The sequence below is a fragment of the Gopherus evgoodei genome, chromosome 2 (assembly GCF_007399415.2).
Source record: "Gopherus evgoodei ecotype Sinaloan lineage chromosome 2, rGopEvg1_v1.p, whole genome shotgun sequence".
NCBI lineage: Eukaryota > Metazoa > Chordata > Testudines > Testudinidae > Gopherus > Gopherus evgoodei.
The window spans coordinates 251,463,341-251,484,393 of NC_044323.1; the positions used below are offsets into that span (position 1 = coordinate 251,463,341).

General features: G+C 44.2%; 1 protein-coding gene across 3 annotated transcripts in view; it reads left to right on the plus strand.

Moving 5' to 3' along the window:
• The first annotated feature begins 481 nt into the window (after positions 1-481).
• Positions 482-21,053, plus strand: part of OTUD6B (OTU deubiquitinase 6B) — a 28,474-nt gene continuing 7,902 nt past the window's right edge. The window contains exons 1-5 of one of the 3 annotated variants that reach the window (XM_030553430.1): positions 482-634; positions 7,967-8,024; positions 9,673-9,865; positions 18,076-18,171; positions 20,424-20,736. In XM_030553430.1, coding sequence (XP_030409290.1) covers positions 547-634; positions 7,967-8,024; positions 9,673-9,865; positions 18,076-18,171; positions 20,424-20,736 — 748 coding nt within the window. In that variant the 5' untranslated portion in view covers positions 482-546. Of the gene's footprint in view, positions 635-1,518; positions 1,715-7,966; positions 8,025-9,672; positions 9,866-18,075; positions 18,172-20,423; positions 20,737-21,053 lie in introns of all 3 variants that reach the window. The other 2 variants (XM_030553432.1, XM_030553431.1) reach the window with 2 other exon arrangements.

A 21,053-nucleotide genomic window follows, 5' to 3' on the forward strand; every position in this document is an offset into this window, starting at 1 on the left:
GTTACAAACAAAATGAAGGGGTTGGTGTTTTTGGTTTTTCCCCCAGAGAAAAACGGCCCTTTCTGCCAAACAGAAATTTGGGCCAAAAAAATAAAAATAACAAATGGTGGCTCTGACACGCCCCGGGGTTTGCTAGGGGCGGCGATGATAACGTGCTTCTCCCAGCCACCCGCTATCAGCGGCCGAGGGGCTGGACACACAACAAACCCCGAACCAGGGGCGGGTCTGCCTCGCTCTGAGCTACCGACCCCAGGCTCCGTGCCCGGGCAGACCAAGCGGCACATCCTGGCACCCTGCGCGGCGGGCGGCCGATAGAGCGGCCCAGTGAGCCATCGCTATACTGAACCTCGACATTCGGCGGCGCTAGGACCGCCTGGGAACGATCCCTGCCTATGTCTCTCCCGAGCGCTCGCCCCATGGGCACCCGCTGAACGCATGAGGGGCGTGCGCGCTCCCGACTGCGCGCGCGGCGTGTCTCACGTCGGGTGCGGGGCCGGGGTGCGCGGCGTGGCGCTGTGCTGGGCCGCCCGGCTTGAGCTCGGGGTTATGGAGGGGCTCGGGCTGGAGGAGCCGGCGGCGGACGACTTCGAGCTGCTCGTCAGGAGTCAGCGCAGGGAGAAGCGGGAGCTGCAGGGTGAGGAGCGGCCGTGAGGTCCGGGCGTGCGCGGGGGCGCAGTGGGGCAGAGGTGCGTGCGTGCGTGGGGGTGCAGTGGGGCAGGGGTGTGGATGTGGGGTGAAGTGGGGGAGGGGTGCCGGGGCAAGGTACGTGCGTGAGGGTGCAGTGGGGCAGGGGTGTAGACGTGGGGTGCAGTGGGGCAGGGGTGCCTGGGCAGCGGTGTGGGGGTAGAGTGGGGCGGGGTACGTACGTGGGGGCGCAGTGGGGCAGGGGTGTGTATGTGGGGTGCGGGCATGGGGGAGCAGTGGGGCAGGGGTGCTGGCACGGGGGAGCAGTGGGGCAGAGGTCAGGTGGGATGGAAGGTGTATGCAGGGTATGGGGGTTGTAGAGGGGTGTGTTGGGTCGGGGCGGCGGAAGGGGGTGGTGGGAGCTGGGGGGAGAGGTAGAGGAGTGTGTGCCGGACATGGAGTCAGAGCAGGCAGTTGAGAGGTTATGGTCTGGCCTGGGAAGGGTGGTGAGCATGATGCCTATGCTGGGACCCTAGTCCAGGGATTCTGAAACCGGGGGTCTGGACCCCTCAGGGGGTTGTGAGGTTATTCAATGGGGGGGGGTTACGAGCTGTCAGCCTCCACCCCAAACCCTGCTTTGCCTCCAGCATTTATAATGGTGTTAAATATATTTAAAACTGTTTTTAATGTATAAGGAGGGCCGCACTCAGAGGTTTGCTATGTGAAAGGGGTCACTAGTAAAAAAGTTTGAAAGCCACTGACCTAGTTTGTGCTGGAGCCACCTTTCTGTGCAGGTAGCAGTGCAGCATATAAGTCACACTTCAAAGCAGTTCATGGGTGTTGTCTAAATGTTAAGACCTTTCTGGGAAGTAGGAAATAATTCTCTTCTTACAGATGAAGAAAGGGAAGCAGAATGGTGAAGTGATTTCCCCACTTGGTGAATCATTTTGAGAGGCAAGGTTATGGCCCAGGAATTTGTCTTCCAGTCCATATCTCTGTGCAGCTTTTTACTGCATTATGGACAACACTTAAATTGAATATAAGGTACAAAAACTACCATCGTGCAGTTATGAACAATGAAACCCACAAGGTGAGAATTCCAGAAATTGAGGTTTATAATGCAGTAGTACACTACAAAATACCATAAATGAACAGTTATTAGTTTACATTTCAATTTCAGAAAGAAAATTTCAGAGATACAAAAGAACATTTAATTAAAGCTAATATTAAAAACATTATATAATACACAAGTTGAGAACAGAGTGTCTGTACATCTGTGTATAGTGCTTAGATCAATGGTTCCCAAACTCTGATCGTGGCTCCCAGTGGCCGTGGTTCGCTGCTTCAGGCCAATTGGCTGATCAGCCGAACCTGTGGACATGGCAGGTACACAATCCGACCTGGCCTGCCAGGGGCTTTCCTTGCGCTAGTGGCGGAAAAAGTTTGGGAACCACTGGCTTAGATTATCCACAAATACAAAGTTTGTTTTTAAAAGTCTTTTGATACATAGAGTACATAATCAGCAATAACCCAAATATAGGTGAATAGATTTAACAATACAGTTTAGGTATTAGAATCTGAATAATCAGGTACATGGCTCATGAAAAGTTGTACAGAGATTTGGTTGTGGAAAGCAAAATATATCAGTGAGTGGAGATTGTCCCTCAGTAATTGAGAATTAGGTTGGTTGTCCATTTAGAAAATAGAATCCCTAAGAAAAGTATGTTACTTTCCTGACTGCGCTTCTCATCAGCACTCTATCTCATCACTCCTGGTATTGATGATGTCCAGTGATGTGTTCTATGTAGATGTTCCTCAATCACTTGATGGCTTCCAACACCATGAGTTATCGCATCAGCTAAGCGTAGCATTGATTGATTCTGCATTCTTTCAGCACTTGCTCGTTACTGGGGTTCCATGCTCCTAGGGCTCCGACGATGAGTGCATGTAGCTCGAGCATCATGGAAGGCTGGGATCCTGTTCTCAAACGGCATTCTGACATCCACCATGATGATATTCTTCCGGTCCTCGTTGGTGATGACAATGTTTGGTCGCAGTTGGCTGTCAGTTCCGGGAATGGCGGCGTTTACGGCAACCTTCCCTGGGGTGACGGGATGACTCTGACCAGATGACCTTGGATGGTGGTGTGTTGTAGCTGCCAAGCTCTCTAACGGGGCTTGGAGCTACACAGGACGTTTGGTAGCATCTCGTTGGTGTAGCCGCGCTTTCTGCATATCTTGTCTTGATTCCCATGGTGGATGGCTCCGTTCAGTGGGATGCAGTTGATCCGGGCCCTGTGGATGAACCTCCAGTCGACAAATCAGGTGAAGCTGCTTCTGGGAGGAAGTGGATGCTGGCATCCCACTTGCACATCACCTTAAATGCCTTACCCTGGTCCGGCTTCCATTTCAGTTTTTCCACATATTGGCAGCGGATGGCATCCTTCAGGGTCCTCTCCAGCATGGTTCTAGCACTCAGAGTAATGATAGTGTGATCTGTATTCTTCACCTGTGGCACCAGGACTCCCAGCTCTTGCCGTTCCTCACACCACGTCCAGCGGTAGCTGATATGCTTCTCCAGTTGTTGCATAGCATTGTGGGCACGAGTCCAGAGCGAAGCTAAGTTTCCCCGTCTCTTCCAAATTCACCTTCCAGTGAGCTGCTCAAGTAGGTGGTGACATCTTGGTTGGAGGGGGTCCTGGTGATTCCCTTCTTGACGGCATCCTGCAGAGCACTCTTTGCGATATTCCTCACCGTGGCATCCGGGCATGGTGGAAGGCGTGAGTGATCACAGCAACTTTGCACAGATCACGCCTTTGAGGGATTTGGCGCCGCCCTGTCTGTGCGAGATGTACACCAGTTCATTGCTGGCCCTCTGGGGAAGAAATATCCACTTCTTCACCAGCTGCTGGTTGGTGTTGTCTTCCTTGTTCAGAGGTACCTTTGCCACGGCAGATCCCCTCAGGACGAATGAGATACTGAGAATCAGGAAGGCGTTCAAAGTGTTGATCTGCCATGGTGCCAGTAGGGAGGAATCGATCCTGCTCACATTTCATTGGATCTCTTCAATGGTATCCTCAGGTGTCCGCTGTATGCGTGTCAAAAATGTGCCAGTGGGGCATTGATCCAAAACATTAACCAGCGGTTGAGCCGTCCTATGGCACATTGCCTCCGTGCCCACCTGGCCATGTGGATGGCAGTCTGAAGGACAAAGTTATGTTTGTAGCAGCCTTCGCATGACATGAAGCCTTTCTGGCTGAAGCTGATGGTTCCTCTGTTCACTGACTGGTCTGTGATCCTAGCCGTGAGGCAGCTGGCATAGTTTGTACATGGTGGAACAGAGAGAGATGAGTCTCCAGTTGTTGGGGTTATCTCGCTCGCCTTTCTTGTAGACGAGCACCATCATAGACTTCTTCCAGGAGCTGGGAGTATGGCGGAACTGTTTGCATTTGTTGAAAATGGCAATAAGTACCAGGCAACTGAGTGTGTGTGTGTGTGGGGGGAGGGAGTGTCTCTTTTTTTTTAGGAAGTTGTAGCAAATGCCATCTTTTCCTGGGGCTGTGTTTTTTTTGGTCTTTGTAAGTCTGGCCTTGACTTCCCGTGATGTGAAGTCTTGTTCCAGGTCCTCTGCATAGTCAAACCCGGGTAGAGGATGAAGGCACTCTGGACACTGTGTGTCATTCTGAGCTACACAGTCAAAGCCCTTGAAGTACGAGAATAGTCTCTTGGACAGGATTGCACAGTAGGATGAGGGGCCCATCGAGCATCTCTCTCTCATAGCCTTAGGGCAGTTTGATTGGTAGAGCTTCTGGATCCTGCTGTTGAGTCATAGCGACGACTGATGTTCCTTCTCCTGGCTTCCCTCATGATTTTGTGGTTCTGTCTGGATGCATGAGCACTGTGCGCAGTTGGTGTGTTCTCCTGAGTTCCTTTTCTCCCAGATATGATTTCTTCAGACAGATCTTCAGTGAGTCTGTCTACAAGGAGCTCAGAGTCCTCAAAGGAGGCTCTCCTTGCCAATTCCTCCATCTGAGCAGCTTGCCGTGGTGTGGTGGCCCTCACCGTAGGCTTCTTCTGGCTGCTCAATCTCTGCAGGCCCAGGCTGGAAAACTGCTGTGGGATTAGCCTGCTGCCTTTTTCCCTCCCGGTGTTGAGAACTCCTTTCTGACAGATCTTCTGGAATGCGGGCAGAGTCTTCCCTTATGGATTTTAGGACAGCACTGGTCCTTTTAGGAAGGACAATTTTAGAGGCAGCGGTAGTGGCCCTTTCAGGGATGCAATGTTGCTTGGGAGTTTCCGGAGAAATGCTGGTCCTTCTGTGGATGAGTTTTGTGTGTGTGGAGGGGTAATTCTCGTTCCTCTGGGAAAGTAGTATGGAGAGGTTTGGCTGGGCAGGCATCTAGTGAGATGTTTAGGTCCTGCTGGGTGGTTTCTGAGGAGAGGCTGTTCTCACCGATTGGGAGCACCTTCCAGCACAACAGAACAAGGACTAGAATCAGAATCCTGGGCACTGGAGGAAGAGGGAAAAGATCTCCTTCTAGCATCCTTCTCCTGAGCAGCAGGTGAGATGTTTGTTTGTCCTGGCTGTGATGTCCTGGAAGGCCATCCTCGAGGTGCAGGATCTCCCTGCAGCAGTATCTCCACGGGTTTTCTTCAAGGAAGCACTGCTTTTCCCAGCAATGCTGCTCATCTGCAATGTCCTGCAAGCACTGAGGGTCTTTAGAGATAGGAAATCTTTAGTAAAAAGCAAAAGATTTGTACAAACTGAAGAAAAAGAAACAAGTTCAAATTAACATTGTTTTCCAAGCCTCGGTGTCTCTCTTGTAATTAGACCAGAGGTTCCCAGGCGGTGCCTGCGGGCGCCATGGCACCTGCCAGGGCATTTATGTGCGCCTGTCTAGTGCCCAGCAGGGGAGAGAAGCCACGGCCCCGCACTTGACGGGGACAGAGAACTCCAGGGCTGCGGGCTGTGGGCACCGGTGTTCTTGGTCCCAGGCAGCTGCGGGGCCACGGCTTAAGCCGGAGAGGTGCCTGTGTTCTCTGTCCCCAGCAGGCGCAGAGCCCAACTAGTGCCCAGCAGGGGAGAGAAGCCGAGGCCCTGCGCCTGCTGGGGACGAAGTACTCAGGGACTGCAAGCTGCAGGTGCCAGTGTTCTGTCCTCGTGGCTTTTCTCCAACTTCTCTCTGCGCTGTCCAGAACTGCTGCCAAAAAAAAAAGCTCCAACTCTGCCGTCCCAAGAATGGAAAGCATGCTACCCCGTAGTATGTGCTGCCCAAGGCACGTGCTTGCTCCACTGGTGCCCGGAGCCGGCCCTGTATGTGAGTATTCTTTCGCTGCACTGATACTGCTGTTTTCTTGTGCTTTGCAATTTATTTTTTTTAACATTTTGCCCCAAAATGAGTGATTCAAATAAAAGACAACATACATATTATTTCAACGCAGAATGGGAAGAATCCTATTGTTTTACTGAAAATAAAGGGAAATATGTTTGCTTATTGTGCAGGGGTGCTGTTGCAGTGCCGAAAAACATAATGTCGAACGCCATTTCCAAACTAATCACGGTTCTTTTGACATTAGCCATCCACTTTAAATCTGAGTTGAGAAAGGTTTGATTTGAGTTGATTAATTTTCTTCTATGTGCTCAACAATCTGTTTTCACTAGATAAGTTGTAAAGTCTAAAGGTGCTACTATTGCTTCCTTTAAAATTGCTCATCTGCTTGCAAAGAAGAAAAAACCCTTTCAAGATGGTGAATTGTTGAAGGAAGCATTTTTGACTGCTGCTGATTGCCTGTTTCAAGGATTTCCTAACAAGGGTGAGATTTTGTCGGCAATACAAGATTTGCAGTTATCAGACAACATAGTTACGAGGAGGACACATGCAATTTCAAGTGACGTGCAAACTCAGCTAAAGGATGACTTGAAAATATGTGACTGGTTTTCACTGCAATTTGGTGAGTCGACAGAGATATTGGATATAGCGCAGTTGGCAGTTATGGTGAGGATGGTATTTAATGACCTCACCGTAAAAGAAGAGTTACTAAAAGTATTGCCTATGAAAGGGCGAACAAAGGGTGAGGACATCTATAATTTGTTCAAATCATACGCAATATCAATTAGTATGCCACTACACAAGCTGTCTGCAATCACCACCGTTGGGGTGCCAGCAATGATGGGCAGCGCTAATGGATTCATTGCACTCTGTAAGAAGAATGAATCCTTTCCGAACTTTGTCTTATCATGGCTTTATCCACCAAGAAACTTTGTGCGTCAAAGTTCGTTCTTTTCAACACATCGTGCATGTCATTTATTAAAATAATTAACTCTATTGGAGTGAAACCTTTGCAACACCGACTTTTTAAGGCCCTGTTGGAAGATGTTGATGATAAACAATCTGATCTTATCTTGCACACACAGGTACGATGGCTGAGCAAAGGTAAAGTTCCTGCATGTGTTTTAAGCCTAATTGAAGAGATCAAAGAATTTCTGATGTCCGCAAATCAGAACTTCGAGCAACTAGAAGACTCCAGCAGGTTAATGGACTTGGCTTTTCTTGCCAACATAACTGACAAATTGAACATTTTAAATCCTTGAGCTCCAGGGAAAAGACAAACATGTGGCTCAAATGATAGGTTCTGTAAAATCATTCAAAGCAAAACTGATCCTGTGGATGTCACGTATAAAGACGAAGTCTCTCTTACATTTCCCAAGTATGAAGAAAATGGTATGTGACGGTGATTTTTTTAACCCATCACCATTTGTTATCCACATTTAAACACTTCTGGAACAATTTGAAAAGAGATTTCAATAGTTGACCATCATTGAGCCTGTTGCCTTTCTTGTAAATCCTTTTTCTTGCCAAATAGAGGTAACAGAAATGGCTACATCAATTGAGAGTCTCATTCAAGTAAGAACAGAAGACGTGGAACTGGAGATTGTGGACCTTCAAAATGATATTGTTCTAAATTCCTGCGCAACAGATGAAAACTTCTGGAATCTGGTTGCCCGAAAAAAATTTCCTGCCTTAAAAAATATAGCATACAAAATAAAATCTTCTTATTTCGGTTCCACTTATCTATGCGAAGTTCTGTTTTCAGCAATGAACATCATAAAATCAAAATACAGATCTCGGCTTACAGATGCCCATCTTGACAATTGCTTATGAATGGGAATATTATCCTACTCTCCCAACTATGAAAAATTGGCTGAAGAAATGCAGTGCCAAAAATCACACTGACTTTATTAGAAAAAACACGTGAATTAATGATACCTATTTCCATTAAGTGCTGATGAGCGTGTATGATTAACTTGTTTAACTTTTTTCATGTTTTGTTTTGAAATCCAGATACAAGTAACAAGACAAAGAATATTTTGATTAACCATGACTGGCTATCTATGTTAAAGTAAGAATAATAAATAAATATATTTGGACCAGCAGTTCAACAATGTTTTACTTTTTTAAAATAAATAAGATGAAAACTGTTTATGATATTTATTTTGTAAAAACTCCTTAATTTTTCTTACAGGTATATAAAAAACAAATTCACATGGTAAAGTGAGAGAGTAATTGCCGAATAATTTAATTAATACCTTTTACATTAAAATTACCTTTTTTTTAATCTTATGGATTCATATTTTATGTAATATTTAATATGATGTTTCTCATATTATCTAATGTAGAACTATAAAAGAAGCCTTGAAAAATTGTTGGCGCCCACCACACTCTTCTGAAAACATGAATGTGCTACTGGCCACAAAAAGGTTGGGGACCACTGAATTAGACCATTGCATGCATGTTGATGCAACTGTAGGACTGAGACTCTTAACTATCTTTATGTCCTAATTTCTCATGCACCCATAACTTCGCAGCTATCATGCTGCACTAACATTAGCTTTTTGTCCTTCATTTCTGTTTTTAATTAAAAAAAAAAAAAAAAGAGAGAGAGAGAAACTGAGGATGTCTAGTCTTCTATGCTATTCTAGGGTAAAGGGAGTTACAAAAAAAGTTTTAATGTCCACTTGCAAACACACCAATCTTAAAATCTAGTCAATTTAAAAAGAGTTAAGTATTATAGGGTACTACATCTGCCGGTGATTTTTACAGTCATATCATATTGTGTAAAATACCACCCAGACCAAAGAAGAAACTAACAAGCTAGCTGACCATACACAAAGTACTGTCAAAGGACCAGAGTCAGTACTTAAAAACAAACAAATGAAAACTGTTCATTTATAGTAATTTATAGCTATAGTAGGTAGATTAAAACAAATCACAGATGTGATTTTTTTTCTAAGTCGATTTCCATTTAAATATTAATAATAGAGTGGCTCAGATAGTAGGAGTCACATCTAGATTTCAAAACTCCAAGATTTGTTCAAATCAAAACCTCAGCCCCACTCTTTATAGTGCTCTGAATCTATCTGCATCCTTGAAGTATGGGGGTATTGGAATGCAGGGCGAAGACCCCAATCCTGCAAATGTGCACATATTTTAAGTTCTGATTGTATTCAATGGGGCTTCTCAGATGTGTGATGATGAATGGTCTGTATTTTCAGAATCGGAGCCATAGTTCATTAACTTAAAATACTGAACTAACTTTCATAAGTCTTGAATATTTATTTTCTTCAATAAAGATTGTGAAACAATCCAAATTCAGAGTTTCTGGTTCCAGGCATTTGAGTTACGCAGACAAATTTCAACAGAGATTTCGCTAGCTTTTCAAAATAAACAGTTTGCAGAGGCAATGTATGGAAAAATTTAGCCCCATATAATTTTGAGAAGGCTATGTCTGAGTTCCATAGTATTTATAAGATTAACAGGTAGCAAATACTTTAATAATCGTGTGGCTGGAATATTTTCTTGCTTCCCCTGGGGTTGATAATGGTATCTTTCAGAAAAAGTATAGCTGTTTTAAAACCTAGTAATCATGCTAGGCAGGCTCATACCAGTATGTCATAAGGTAGGTTATGTCAAAATCTTTATTATCTTATTTATATAGCCCAATTTTAATCACATTTGCGCCAATAAATTTAGTATATTTCATTTATTAGAGATAAACCATTGATGATTCTACTGGATGTTCCTACAGCCAAAATTCAAGCTATGAAAAATGCTGTACCTAAGAATGACAAAAAGAAAAGAAAACAGTTGATTGATGATGTTGCCAGGCTGGAGGCAGAAATGGAACAGAAGCACAAGGAAGAACTGAAGCAGCTAAAGGAAACTTTACCTGAGCAGAATAAGGTACCAGTCATGTTATATGTAACTGAGGATAGAATTTATTAAAAGGTTTATTCACAGATGAATGGATTTCAGGCCTAAACCCAGTTCCCTCTCTCTCTTTCTCTCTCTCACACAGGATCATGGTGATGATAAATCTTGTGTGATGTTGAGATATTGAGAGTAATGAGCACTGTAGAAAAAAGCATATCAACATACTATTTTTTGAGAGTTTTAAGAGTAAAATCATATGTCCAATTAAGAGTGTTAGCAGCTCATTCTTGTCTCTTTGCTTTTCAAAATTTTTTAACTTTTAGCTCCCATAGCATGTCTTCATGCTAAGTATCTAATCCAGTTGTGTGTCAGTTATTGCTGCTTTTTTTGTGAGAAGGTTCAATGGTGTGATTGTTGTATTGTGATTCTTGTCAAGGATTTGTGCCTGAACTCTGAGTATTTCCTATATCAGGGGTGGGCTGACTACTGCCTGGAGGTCGCATCTGGCCCTTGAGCTCCCGCCAGGGAGCAGGGTCCATGGCTTGCCCCGCTCAGACGCTCCAGCCAGGGAGCGAGGTTGAAGGCTTACCCCACTCCATGTATGCTGTGGCTTCATGCGGTTCCCGGAAGCAGCGACATGTCCCCCCTCCGGCTCCTACGCTGCCCCTGCCCCAGGTGCCATGCCCGTAGCTCCCATTGGCTGGGAACCGCGGCCAGTTGGAGCTGTAGGGGTGACACCTGCAGACGGGGCAGCACGCAGAGTTGCCTCACTGCATAGGAGCCGGGTGGGGGACATGCCACTGCTTCCAGGAGCTGCTTGAGGTAAGTGCCGCCAGGAGCCTGCACCCCTGACCTTCTCCTGTGCCCCAACCCCTTGCCCCAGCCCTGATCCCTCTCTGGCCCTCCAAACCCCTCGGTTCCAGTCAGGAGTACACTCCTGCATCCTCAACCCCATCCCAGAGCCCACTCCCGCACCGTGAACTCCTGGTTTCTGGCCCTATTCCACAGTCCAAACCCCCAGCTGGAGCCTGCACCCCAACCCCGAATTTCATGAGCATTTATGGCCCACCATACAATTTCCATATCCAGATGTGGCCCTCGGACCAAAAAGTTTGCCCACCCCGTCCTATATGTTCTATAGCAAAAACATGGAAATTCTGTACACAATATTTTAAAATTCTGCAAAATTATTCATATTTTATCTGTCAAAATGACACACAATAATCGTGCCTGTTTCCGTTATTTTGGTAATTTTTTTCAAAATATTCTTACAGATGTACTTGCTGACAGGTATAGATGACAAAAAAGATTCAGGAAATGTTTTTTGACCAATAGGTTCCTTACTGGGCATATTAATATTGAACTTTGAGTAATAATTCATTTAAACTACAATACAGAGACATTTCTTACACCCCTTAGAAGCAGTGCAAAGGCTCAGGGTCGTCAGGGATAGTGGAGGAGCTGAAGAAGAGGGAAATAATTGCTGGGAAGAAGCCTGGGAGTGAACCTGGAGGGTTATTGGGTATGGGTGGGTTAAGTTTGGGGGGTGTGTGTGAGGGATTGTTAGGGATTTCGGGAAGTCGTCTCCCCCGCACTGATCCCTAGGCCCTCTCCATTCATTCAGACAGACGGACACATCTGCCCTTGCACGCCCATGTGTCCCTGCGCCCCTACTCCCATTTAGCCCCGAACCCAGTCTGTTCCTACCCACTAGCCCTTCTGAAACTCAATCTATGACCTCCCATATGCCCCACTCTGTCCATCCCTCCAATATCCCAAGCCTCCTGACCTCGCCCTGAGGGCAGGGTGCTGTGAGGAACTTGTTTCTTCTCCTCACTGTCTGTACCAGGCTGCTCCCACCCCGGAGCGGCTGCCCTCTGTTTTGGTACCACAGCAGTCCCTGGTGGGCAGGTGTAACTGCATGACTTCTCTGGCAGAATGTATTTTCTGCGAAGAAAATAGATCTGTGTGGGACATGAATTCTGCACGTGTGCAGTGGTGCAGGATACCCCCAGGAATAATCCTATCAATTTTTCCATTTTATGACCTTTACTATTTAAACACTTCCTTTCTGCTATTAAAACAGTTACATTTGCAGTCACATAATCTTTACAACCTGCTGGTATTCTTCTTACTTTCAAAAGTAATTATATATTTTGTGAAAAATGTGGACCAGTATGGCAATTTTGCTAAAATTAAACACTCTTTTGTGCTCTGTAAATAATTTACATAAGTTTGTGACACTTTATAATCAAATAGAAAAACAGAGTCCCGGCACTGAAGAGCTTACAGTCTCTATGCGTGCTATGATGCTGGTAATTCAAGTGCCAGCTCTGGCCAAGGCTGTAAGTGGTTAGCTAAGAACTGACAAGCTCATAGCTGGAAACCGAACCAGCTCACCTGTATGTTAGTTTTGTTCAAAACAGGTATTGGTCTTATAAGAATGTATTTAGTGTTAGACTCAATGAAATGCTTGTTAGTTGCTGCCTGCGTTAATCTCCCTTGTAATGACTGTATTCCATGCTATAAGGAAATATGTAAGTTTTGCTTTATGACTTTGAAAATGTTTGCTCTGAATTTGTGAACCCATGCATGAGAATCATCCCCCCAACCAGGAGGACTATCAAAGTAAGTGGGTCATTGTAAGATAAGACTTGTTAATTGCTTCCTCTATTCATGGTTAAGAACATGCAGAGGCCTTATCCCATATTTTGAATACCAGAAGAGGGAAATAAAAGTAGTGAACATAAAGGCCTTGTCTACACTACGTAGTTTTGTCGTCAAAAGCTACCTTTTGCTGACAAAACGGGAGGTGTATGCACTACAAAACTACTTTTGGTGGCAAAACTCTGCTGTTTTGCTGACAAAATAAAACCACCTTAACAAGAGGCATAAAGTTTTTGTGGCAAAATTAAAGTGAAAAAGCATCAGTTGGTTTTGTCAACATAACTGGCTTCCACCAGTATCCCACAATGCCTGTTGTGACTGCTTGGCTCACTGTTCTGATCTCTGCTGCCATACGGGCATGCACACCTTCCCTCTCTTTCAAAGCTCTGGGAAATATCTGATAGATGAATGTGCTCCTTTTGGTGAACAAAGAGCAAATCATTAATGTGGGATGCTTCTGTTCTGCCCTGCACTAGGAAGACAGGCAGGGAGTGTGTGTGTGGGACAGGTGGTGACTGCTGGGCTGTGCTGCTTTGACATTCCTCAGCACTGAGCGCTCACAGAGCTGCTCAGGATGCTGCTCCCAGCAACTGAGAAGGCTGTGGGAGAACTCGGAGGGAATCGCAGAACCCTAGGCAGCCAGAGCGGGCTGCTTTCGGAGAGACTGCTGTGCTGAGTAGAGCTGGATGCACACTTGCCAACTTTCATGTGTTAAATAAGCACCCTAACTTTCAAAGAAAGCCAAAAATCAAGCTAATCCCATTTCAAAACAAGCCAATCCCTAAGAATCCTAACGCAAGATTCCCCCAGCATGCAGTCTGGGACTGTAGCGGGCCCCCTTTGCACCTCTGACTCTTTCTTCCCTGCTACTACCCCTCCCCTTTGCCCCTGCTTGATGGGAGCTGATTTAAAAAAAAAAAAAGCTGCAAGCCAAAAATTGGCCAACAAGCTAGTTGTATATATGCTTGCTTTAACCTATAAATAACTCTCATGTTGTTTCCCCAGCTAATAAATCTTTAGAGCTTATTACAAGATTGGCTACATGTATTGTCTTTAGTGTAGGATCTAAGGGCAGTGGTTTTCAACCTTTTTCATTTTTGGATCCTTAAAAAAATTTCAAATGGTGGTGTGGACCCCTTTGGAAATCCTAGATGTAGTCTGTGGACCTGCAGGTTGAAAACCACTCATCTAGGGTATCAGTTGATCTGGTGTAAGTGACTGGTCTCTTGGGACTGGGTGCAACCAAAATATTTTTTTGGTATAAGTGGCCATTTATCACTAATCCCAGCTTGCCTGGTGGCATGATAGACTAGAGAGTCTAAGGGGACTGCCTGTGACTCCATGATTAAGACTGTTATAGTGATCCAGGAGTTGACATATTTTTCAGGGTTGGTGAAATCTAATTTATAGAACATATCACCAGTTTGGGGTCCCTGCCCTGTTTCCTGACAGTCTACCCTGAGGTTGGCACTCACGATTGTGGGCCACTCCAGATAAATCCACTGACTGAAATAGAACTACTTTCGAATGTAAAGGTCACATGTATGCGTATGCTTGTTTGTAGACTTTATCTCCCTAAATTAGGGGAGTACAACTAGTAGGTAACTATACATATTGCTATAGTAAATTTTCCTTAGCATTTCCATTCCAGCCTACCTCTTTCAGTCTCTTACAACTTTCTGAAACTTTATATATTTGGCTGAAATTTTCTAGGCTAAGAGTATTTTCTGATGGCAGATTTGAAAAGCTTGAGAAAAAACATATTCAGCTGTTTGAAAGTATGAGAAGAATGAAAAATTCTTGTGATCATTTGTTAAAGAAATAGTCCTTATTGACAAGTGACTGTCTCTGAGAATTCCAGTGAAATTGGTTTTGAGTTGCCAAAGTTATGACCTGATGAAAATATTGATGTCTCGGGTATATCATTTGACAATTGCACAATGAAACCAATGATATACCTGAGATACATTGATGATATTTCCATCTTCTGAAGAGACAACTTAAACTCCCTCATAGATTTGCACCACCCATCCATTAAACACTCTCTGGAACACTTCCACATTAGCATCAACTTCCTGGACACCACGATCAGCTTCAACAATAGAATCATACAAAAAACTATATACAAGAAACCCATGGATCACCTGTCATAACATTTCTTCCCAGATCTGGATCTTAGCGTCCAAAATATGGGTGTTAGCATGAAAACCTCCAAGCTTAGTTACCAGCTTGGACCTGGTAATTGCTGCCACTAGCCAGGAATTATACAGTGCCTAGCTCACTGTGGTCTCCCCAAAACCTTCCCAGGGGACCCCAAGATCCAGATTCCTTGAGTCTCACCACAAAGGGAAATAACCCACTTCCCTTCTCCCTCTTCCCCTCCAGGTGTTCCCTCCCTGGGTTCCTGGAGAGAGAGACAGATTCAAGCTCCGTGAATCTAAACAAAGGGATTCCACTCTCCCTGCTTCAAGTCCTTGAAACACAAGTACCGAGAGAGGTAACCTCTCTCTCCCCTCACCCAAAGGGTATGCAAAGTCAGGCTTAGTAAATCTAACACAAAGAGATTTATCTCCCCCCCACCCCCCCTTCGTTTCTTAGCCTTAACCAGTGAAAAACACTCAAACAGGTCTTAAAAAGAAAGCTTTATATAAGAAGGATGAAAAAAGGACATAAAAGGATCTCTGTATCAAGGTGACAATATACAGGGTCAATTACTTAAAAGAAAAATGAATAAACAGCCTTATCCAAAAAGAATACACTCCAGCAACTACACACATGTAAATACAAAAGAAAACAATATAAACCTATTGTCTTACTATCCTTGTACGTACAACTTGGAAACAGAAGATTAGAAAGCCTGGAGATAGAAAAATCACTCTCATAGCCGAGAGGGCACAGACCCAAGACAAAGAACAACGAACTCACACCCAAAATTTCCCTCCACCCAGATTTGAAAAAGTCTTGTTTCCTGATTGGTCCTCTGGTCACATGTTTCAGGTTACTGTTTGTTAACCTTTTTACAGGTGAAAGAGACATTAACCCTTAGAAAAACTATACACAAGAAACCCATGGATCACCACATCTACCTTCATAGATCCAGTAACCACCCTAAACACACCAAAAAATTTTATTACCTACAGCCCAGGCACTCCGATACGACAGAATATAGTCTGAGGAAGCAGTCTGGGATATATAACTTAATATACTCAAAACTGCATTTACCAAACAAGGACACTCCATCAGAGAAGTGAATCGCATCATGGAAGGAGCCAACCAAATACCCTGAAAGAACCAGATTCAATAGAGAAGTAAAATCCCCCCGACCACACTCCGCTAGGTGTCACCTACCACCCCAAACATGGCACCTATATGGGATATCAAACAACTACAACCCATACTCAATGGGCACTCCATCCTGAAAGAAATTTCTTCTGGCCTTCAAACCCAGCCTCTCCAAGCTCATCATCAGAAGCAGGCTCCCTACACACCAGGACACATCAACGCAAAGTGGCACCAGACCCGGCCAGAACAACTGATGCAAAACTGGCAGATGTATAGATGTATTTCCATTGCTACAATGATCAGCACCCCCACCCCACGGCACACCTTTCAAGATGTATTTATCCTACACATGCCTATTAAAACACATGTGTACCTCAACCAGTGCACTAAAGGCTTCAGTAACAACTATGTGGATGAAACTAGACAGTCACTATGCTCTCAAATGAACTCTGAGTAAAAAGATAAGACGAAAACACCCTGTCACCTGTGGGTGAACACTCTTCACAAAGCGATCACTCGATATCCGACCTATCGTTCTCCTCCCCAAAGAAAACCTGCACAACACTTTCAAAAGACAAACCTGGAGTTTAAATTGCTAGACACTAAATAAATATAAGTGGAAAAGTTATTTTTAAGTAGAATTTTGTTTTTAATACTTGACAGCCATTGATGACCTGAAGCAAGTAATAACCCTCCTCATGGCTGGGCTCCGCCTGACAACCCCAGTGCAGGGGTTGGGGCTCACAGTGTCCTGGATGCCTCCCAGCTCAGGGTTCACAGCCCCTCTCCTGGTTGGGGTCAGGACATGCAACCCTGCATGACGGTCAGACTCTGGGATCGCAGCCCCACTCCTGGCCAGGGTTGGGGTCTGGGCTTGCAGCCCCATGGGTGGGGTCGGACTTGGGGATCACAGCCCTGTGCCTGCCCGGAGCTCACAGCTCCAATCCTGGCCAGGGTTCAGGTTGGGGCTTGCAGCACCATGGAGGGTCGGAGTTAGGGCTCGCTGTCCTGCGCCTGCCTGGAGCTTACAGCTCCGCTCCTGGACAGAGTTGGGGTCAGAGTCAGGGTTCGCTGCCCTGCGCCTGCCTGGAGCTCAGCCCCGCTCCTGGCCAGGGTTGGGGTCGGGGCTTGCAGCCATGCGTCCTTGTTGGGGTTGGGGCTTGCAGCCGTGCGTCCCTATTGGGCCTGCAGCCATGCATCCCTGTCGGGCTCGCAGCCCACAGCCCGGGGTTGGGGCTCGCAGCCACGCATCCCCAGTTTGAGAACCAATGGCTTGTTACAGCAATCTGTAACCCACTAACCCCCCTTTTTGTTCTGACTTACAGAGGTGTTTACAGGCCACTTCACCTTGAATGGTCCCTTAGAATATACGCTAACTACTTATGCCAAACTGTCTGTTCCATCTTGTATTTAGCTGTGACCAGACCTGAGGAAGAACTGTTTTTAGCTTGAAAGTTTGTCTCTCATCAATAGAAGCTGGTCCAATAATACCTCACTTACCTTGTCTCTCTAATATCCTGGGACCAACCTGGCTACCATAACACTGCATACAATACTGAGAAATTTAGCAATTGTGCAGTAAATGAGGTAGGGCGGTAGAGATAAGGTAAAGCCTGCACCTTTTAATCGATACAGGAATTAACTCAGTTCAGAGGACCTTGCAAAGTGTGGCAAAAACATTACAGTTCTATTTGGCCTAATATGTCTTAATGATGAGATTTTATTTAAAAGAGTCTTAAGAGACTATTGAATCTCATGGTTAACATTCAGGAAAGCTGGATGCATAACTTGTAACCCTATTTCCTTGTGACATTTGACAGATTTAATTATGTTGACTGACTGTCTCAAATTCTAAAATTTTATGATATTGGATTTTAAGGTGTGCAGATCAGGTAAAGGCTCCATTTATGCCTTAAGACAGAATCTACTGTTGGAGGTTGTCTTTTGTGTAATTTTCACTGTACACATTATGCTATATGGTTCTCAATCAAAGGGTTCTTAAGTGAATTGTCTTAACATTCCTGATAGTAAGGAAAAAAAGGTGAGGAGTAAATAGGATAAGTTAATAGATAATATGATAAAGTATTGGCTGCCTTCCTACAAATAAAAGTAAGCTAAAATATTTTCTCTTAAAATGTTTTAAAATGTTGATAATACTGTTCAATATTTAAACTGAAAAGTGTAACCTGGTATTGATTGAAACATATTTAAGAGACATTTTCAAGGATCTGTTGTAATTCTCCATTCTCACTCATATTAATTAAAATGTTAAAAATTTTGTTTCCCTCTAGGTAGATTCTGTGGCTGATAGTATTGCAAGTTTTCAGCTTGAGGAAAGAGAGCAACAGATGCAGCAACCTCGAATATCAAAAGCACAGAAAAGGCGGGTATGATACCAGTTTCAATGTTTTCCGCAAAGAAGTGTGGGCATTTTCACACCAGCGTATGCGTTTACTAACACATGACTAGGCTCAACAACTGCTAATTCCCTTAAGTTTACTTTAATCTCTAAAGAAATTCAGGCATCTTCCCAATGGGCTCTACCAAGTCTAACATATCTTTGGTGATAGAGGTGATTGCGAATTTTCTGACAAAAGTTTAATCAGAAAATGCTAATTCAACAAACCCATCTTGGATTTGACAGACATTAATTGAACCACAAGTTGGTTTCCTGGCAGGCTGCTGGGGGATCCCACTATTCTAGGGTTTGTGTTTTAAGGACATCTCTGTCAGGGACCCCAGCGCATCCAAAGTCAGTGGTTCCAGGGCAGCCATGCCATGCCAGAGCTTCCAGGGTCCCTACGTTGGAGCCAGGAGTCTGGAAACCCTGTGAACTATCAGGGTACCCAGTCTTACTACCATGGAGCTAGAAGCCTGGAAGCACTGGCTCTAGCCAGTCTGGACTCTGGTCAGGTGCAAGGAACAAGGAAGCCGTGAGAGCTTCTGCTTGAGCCAGGACTCTCTGGGCTTCTCAGCTTCTGGTTCTGCAGTAGGGAGTCTAGAAGTCCTGGGAAATCCAGCTGATGACTCCTCAGTGGGGTCATGGGAGCTAGTTGGAAAGGGAGTCTAGAAGCCGAGGGTCTCTGGCCCTGGAGCAGTCTGCATGCTGGGGCTGGGAGCCTTGCCAGCTGTTGACTGAAATTAACATAATTCTTGTCAGTTTCAACCTGCCAGAGTCCCAGGGAACATATTCTATTTCAGAAACACCACATTTTGATGTTTCTGAAATGAAATTTTTCAGAATTTCTGCTTTGTGGGAAACTTTGAAAAATTTCATTTTATTCTGATTTGGAATAAAACTAAATATCAAAATTTCCCACAAACCAGAATTTCTGAGTTTTTTAGCCCACTCTAATTGATAGGTTATGTGCATGATTTGATGTTAGAAATCTGTAGAGGTGCTACTTAAGTGCTTTAAGTGCTTTTAAACAGCAGTACTTCTGAGCTGACATCTGGATCTCTTTGGGTTGGCATTTCTCTACTCCTTGTTTAATTCGAACTCCTGAACCCACTGGTATGAGTTTGAAAATGTTGCAGCCTCATTAAAGAAATAAATACTACTTACCATTGTAACTGTAGCTCTTTGAGGATGTCACCTCTGTGCATTCACCCTATCTGGAATTCTTCTGTCATCGGACTCTGGGGTTTAGCAGGAGAAACTTGAGGCACTTAGGCCTGTATGAGCCTCTTATAATCTCATGACATCCTGTGCTATAAGAGGGAAGTTGCTTGGCAACAGTACGTATTGCTTTCCAGAAGGTTCTCAAAGTTGAGTAGTTCTGGGTAAAGGAAGTACCCCACAAGTATGAATATGCAGAGGCAACACTTGGGTAGCCAGTATATTATCTCAGCTGGAATTGGCCAGGACACCTGAAGTTTATCCATATTTTTCTCACATACAATATTTTGAGATTTTTAAGAACTGCAGGTATTCAGAGCTTCCATTTTATAATTCCTCCAAAAGATGAATGAATTAGGAGAGTGCTAGCTACTAAATTGCCAATGCTGCTTTCTGCACTTTTTCTGAAGGTCTTCCATCAAAGTACTAACTTCTGAGCCCACTTAACTTGAGATCAGATGGTAAAATAAAAATCTTGGAAATACCACAAAATAAAAAAAAATCCTCTAGTGAAACAAAGTGAAACAGGCAACATGTCTTTCAGTATTTGCTCTACAAAATTATGTTCCTACAATTTGGCTTCATGAACTGATGCGTCACTATATCATGGCTTCAAGATAAACACATAGGCCATAATTTTCAAATGTATGCCTAAAGTTAGGCACTTAAATAAACAAGAGATTTAGATGAATTTGGATTTAGATACTTAACTTTAGGCACTGACTTGGAAAATGTTAGTCTAACTTGCTAATTCTATTATACAAAGGTTATTCTTTCCTAAAGGGTGAATTTCAGTATATTTATTAGCTGGAAAGATACTGACCGTCCTTCGGTGGCACAATGGTAATGCACAGACCTAAATCTGAGCAACAAAATTCTGAATTTTGTAGATCTGAGCAGCAAACCAAGAATTGCACAGACACTTGGGACCTCTTGTAAGACTGAATATTGTTTTTCCAGTAACTTTCATATGAAATTGACATCCTCGTATAGCATTCTTTATTGTGCTTTCCATCCAAGGAGAAGAAAGCTGCATTGGAGAAGGAAAGAGAAGAAAGGATTGCTGAAGCAGAGAGAGAAAATTTAACAGGAGCCAGACATCTTGAAAGTCAAAAGCTTGCTCAGATATTGGCAGCAAGGCAGTTGGAGATTAAACAGATTCCATCAGATGGCCACTGCATGTACCGAGCTATTGAAGACCAGCTCAAGAATCAGCAAAACTCCTGGACTGTTGCAACCCTGAGAAGTCAAACTGCAGAGTATATGCAAAGCCATGTTGATGATTTCCTGCCGTTTCTAACAAATCCCAACACAGGAGACATGTATAGCCGAGGTAAGAAATATATAGTTTAATAAATGATTCTTAAAAAGTGTCTTTTTACAAATGTTACCAGTAGTTCTGGAGCTTATCAGTATTACAGTTGTAACTGGTCACAAGTCAGCTACAGCAGGGTTGTCCCTCCATGACACTGGATGTCATGCAGTGTAGACGGGATCGTAATCTCCTCTGTAACTGAAATGTCTTGAAGATACTTTTCTTACATGTAGACAGACAACTTCAGCCTGGTTATGTAACACAGTTAATCTCACCTATGATACAAAATGGAACCGTGTTACATCTTGACCAGGTAACAATGGTGTGGTAATCAT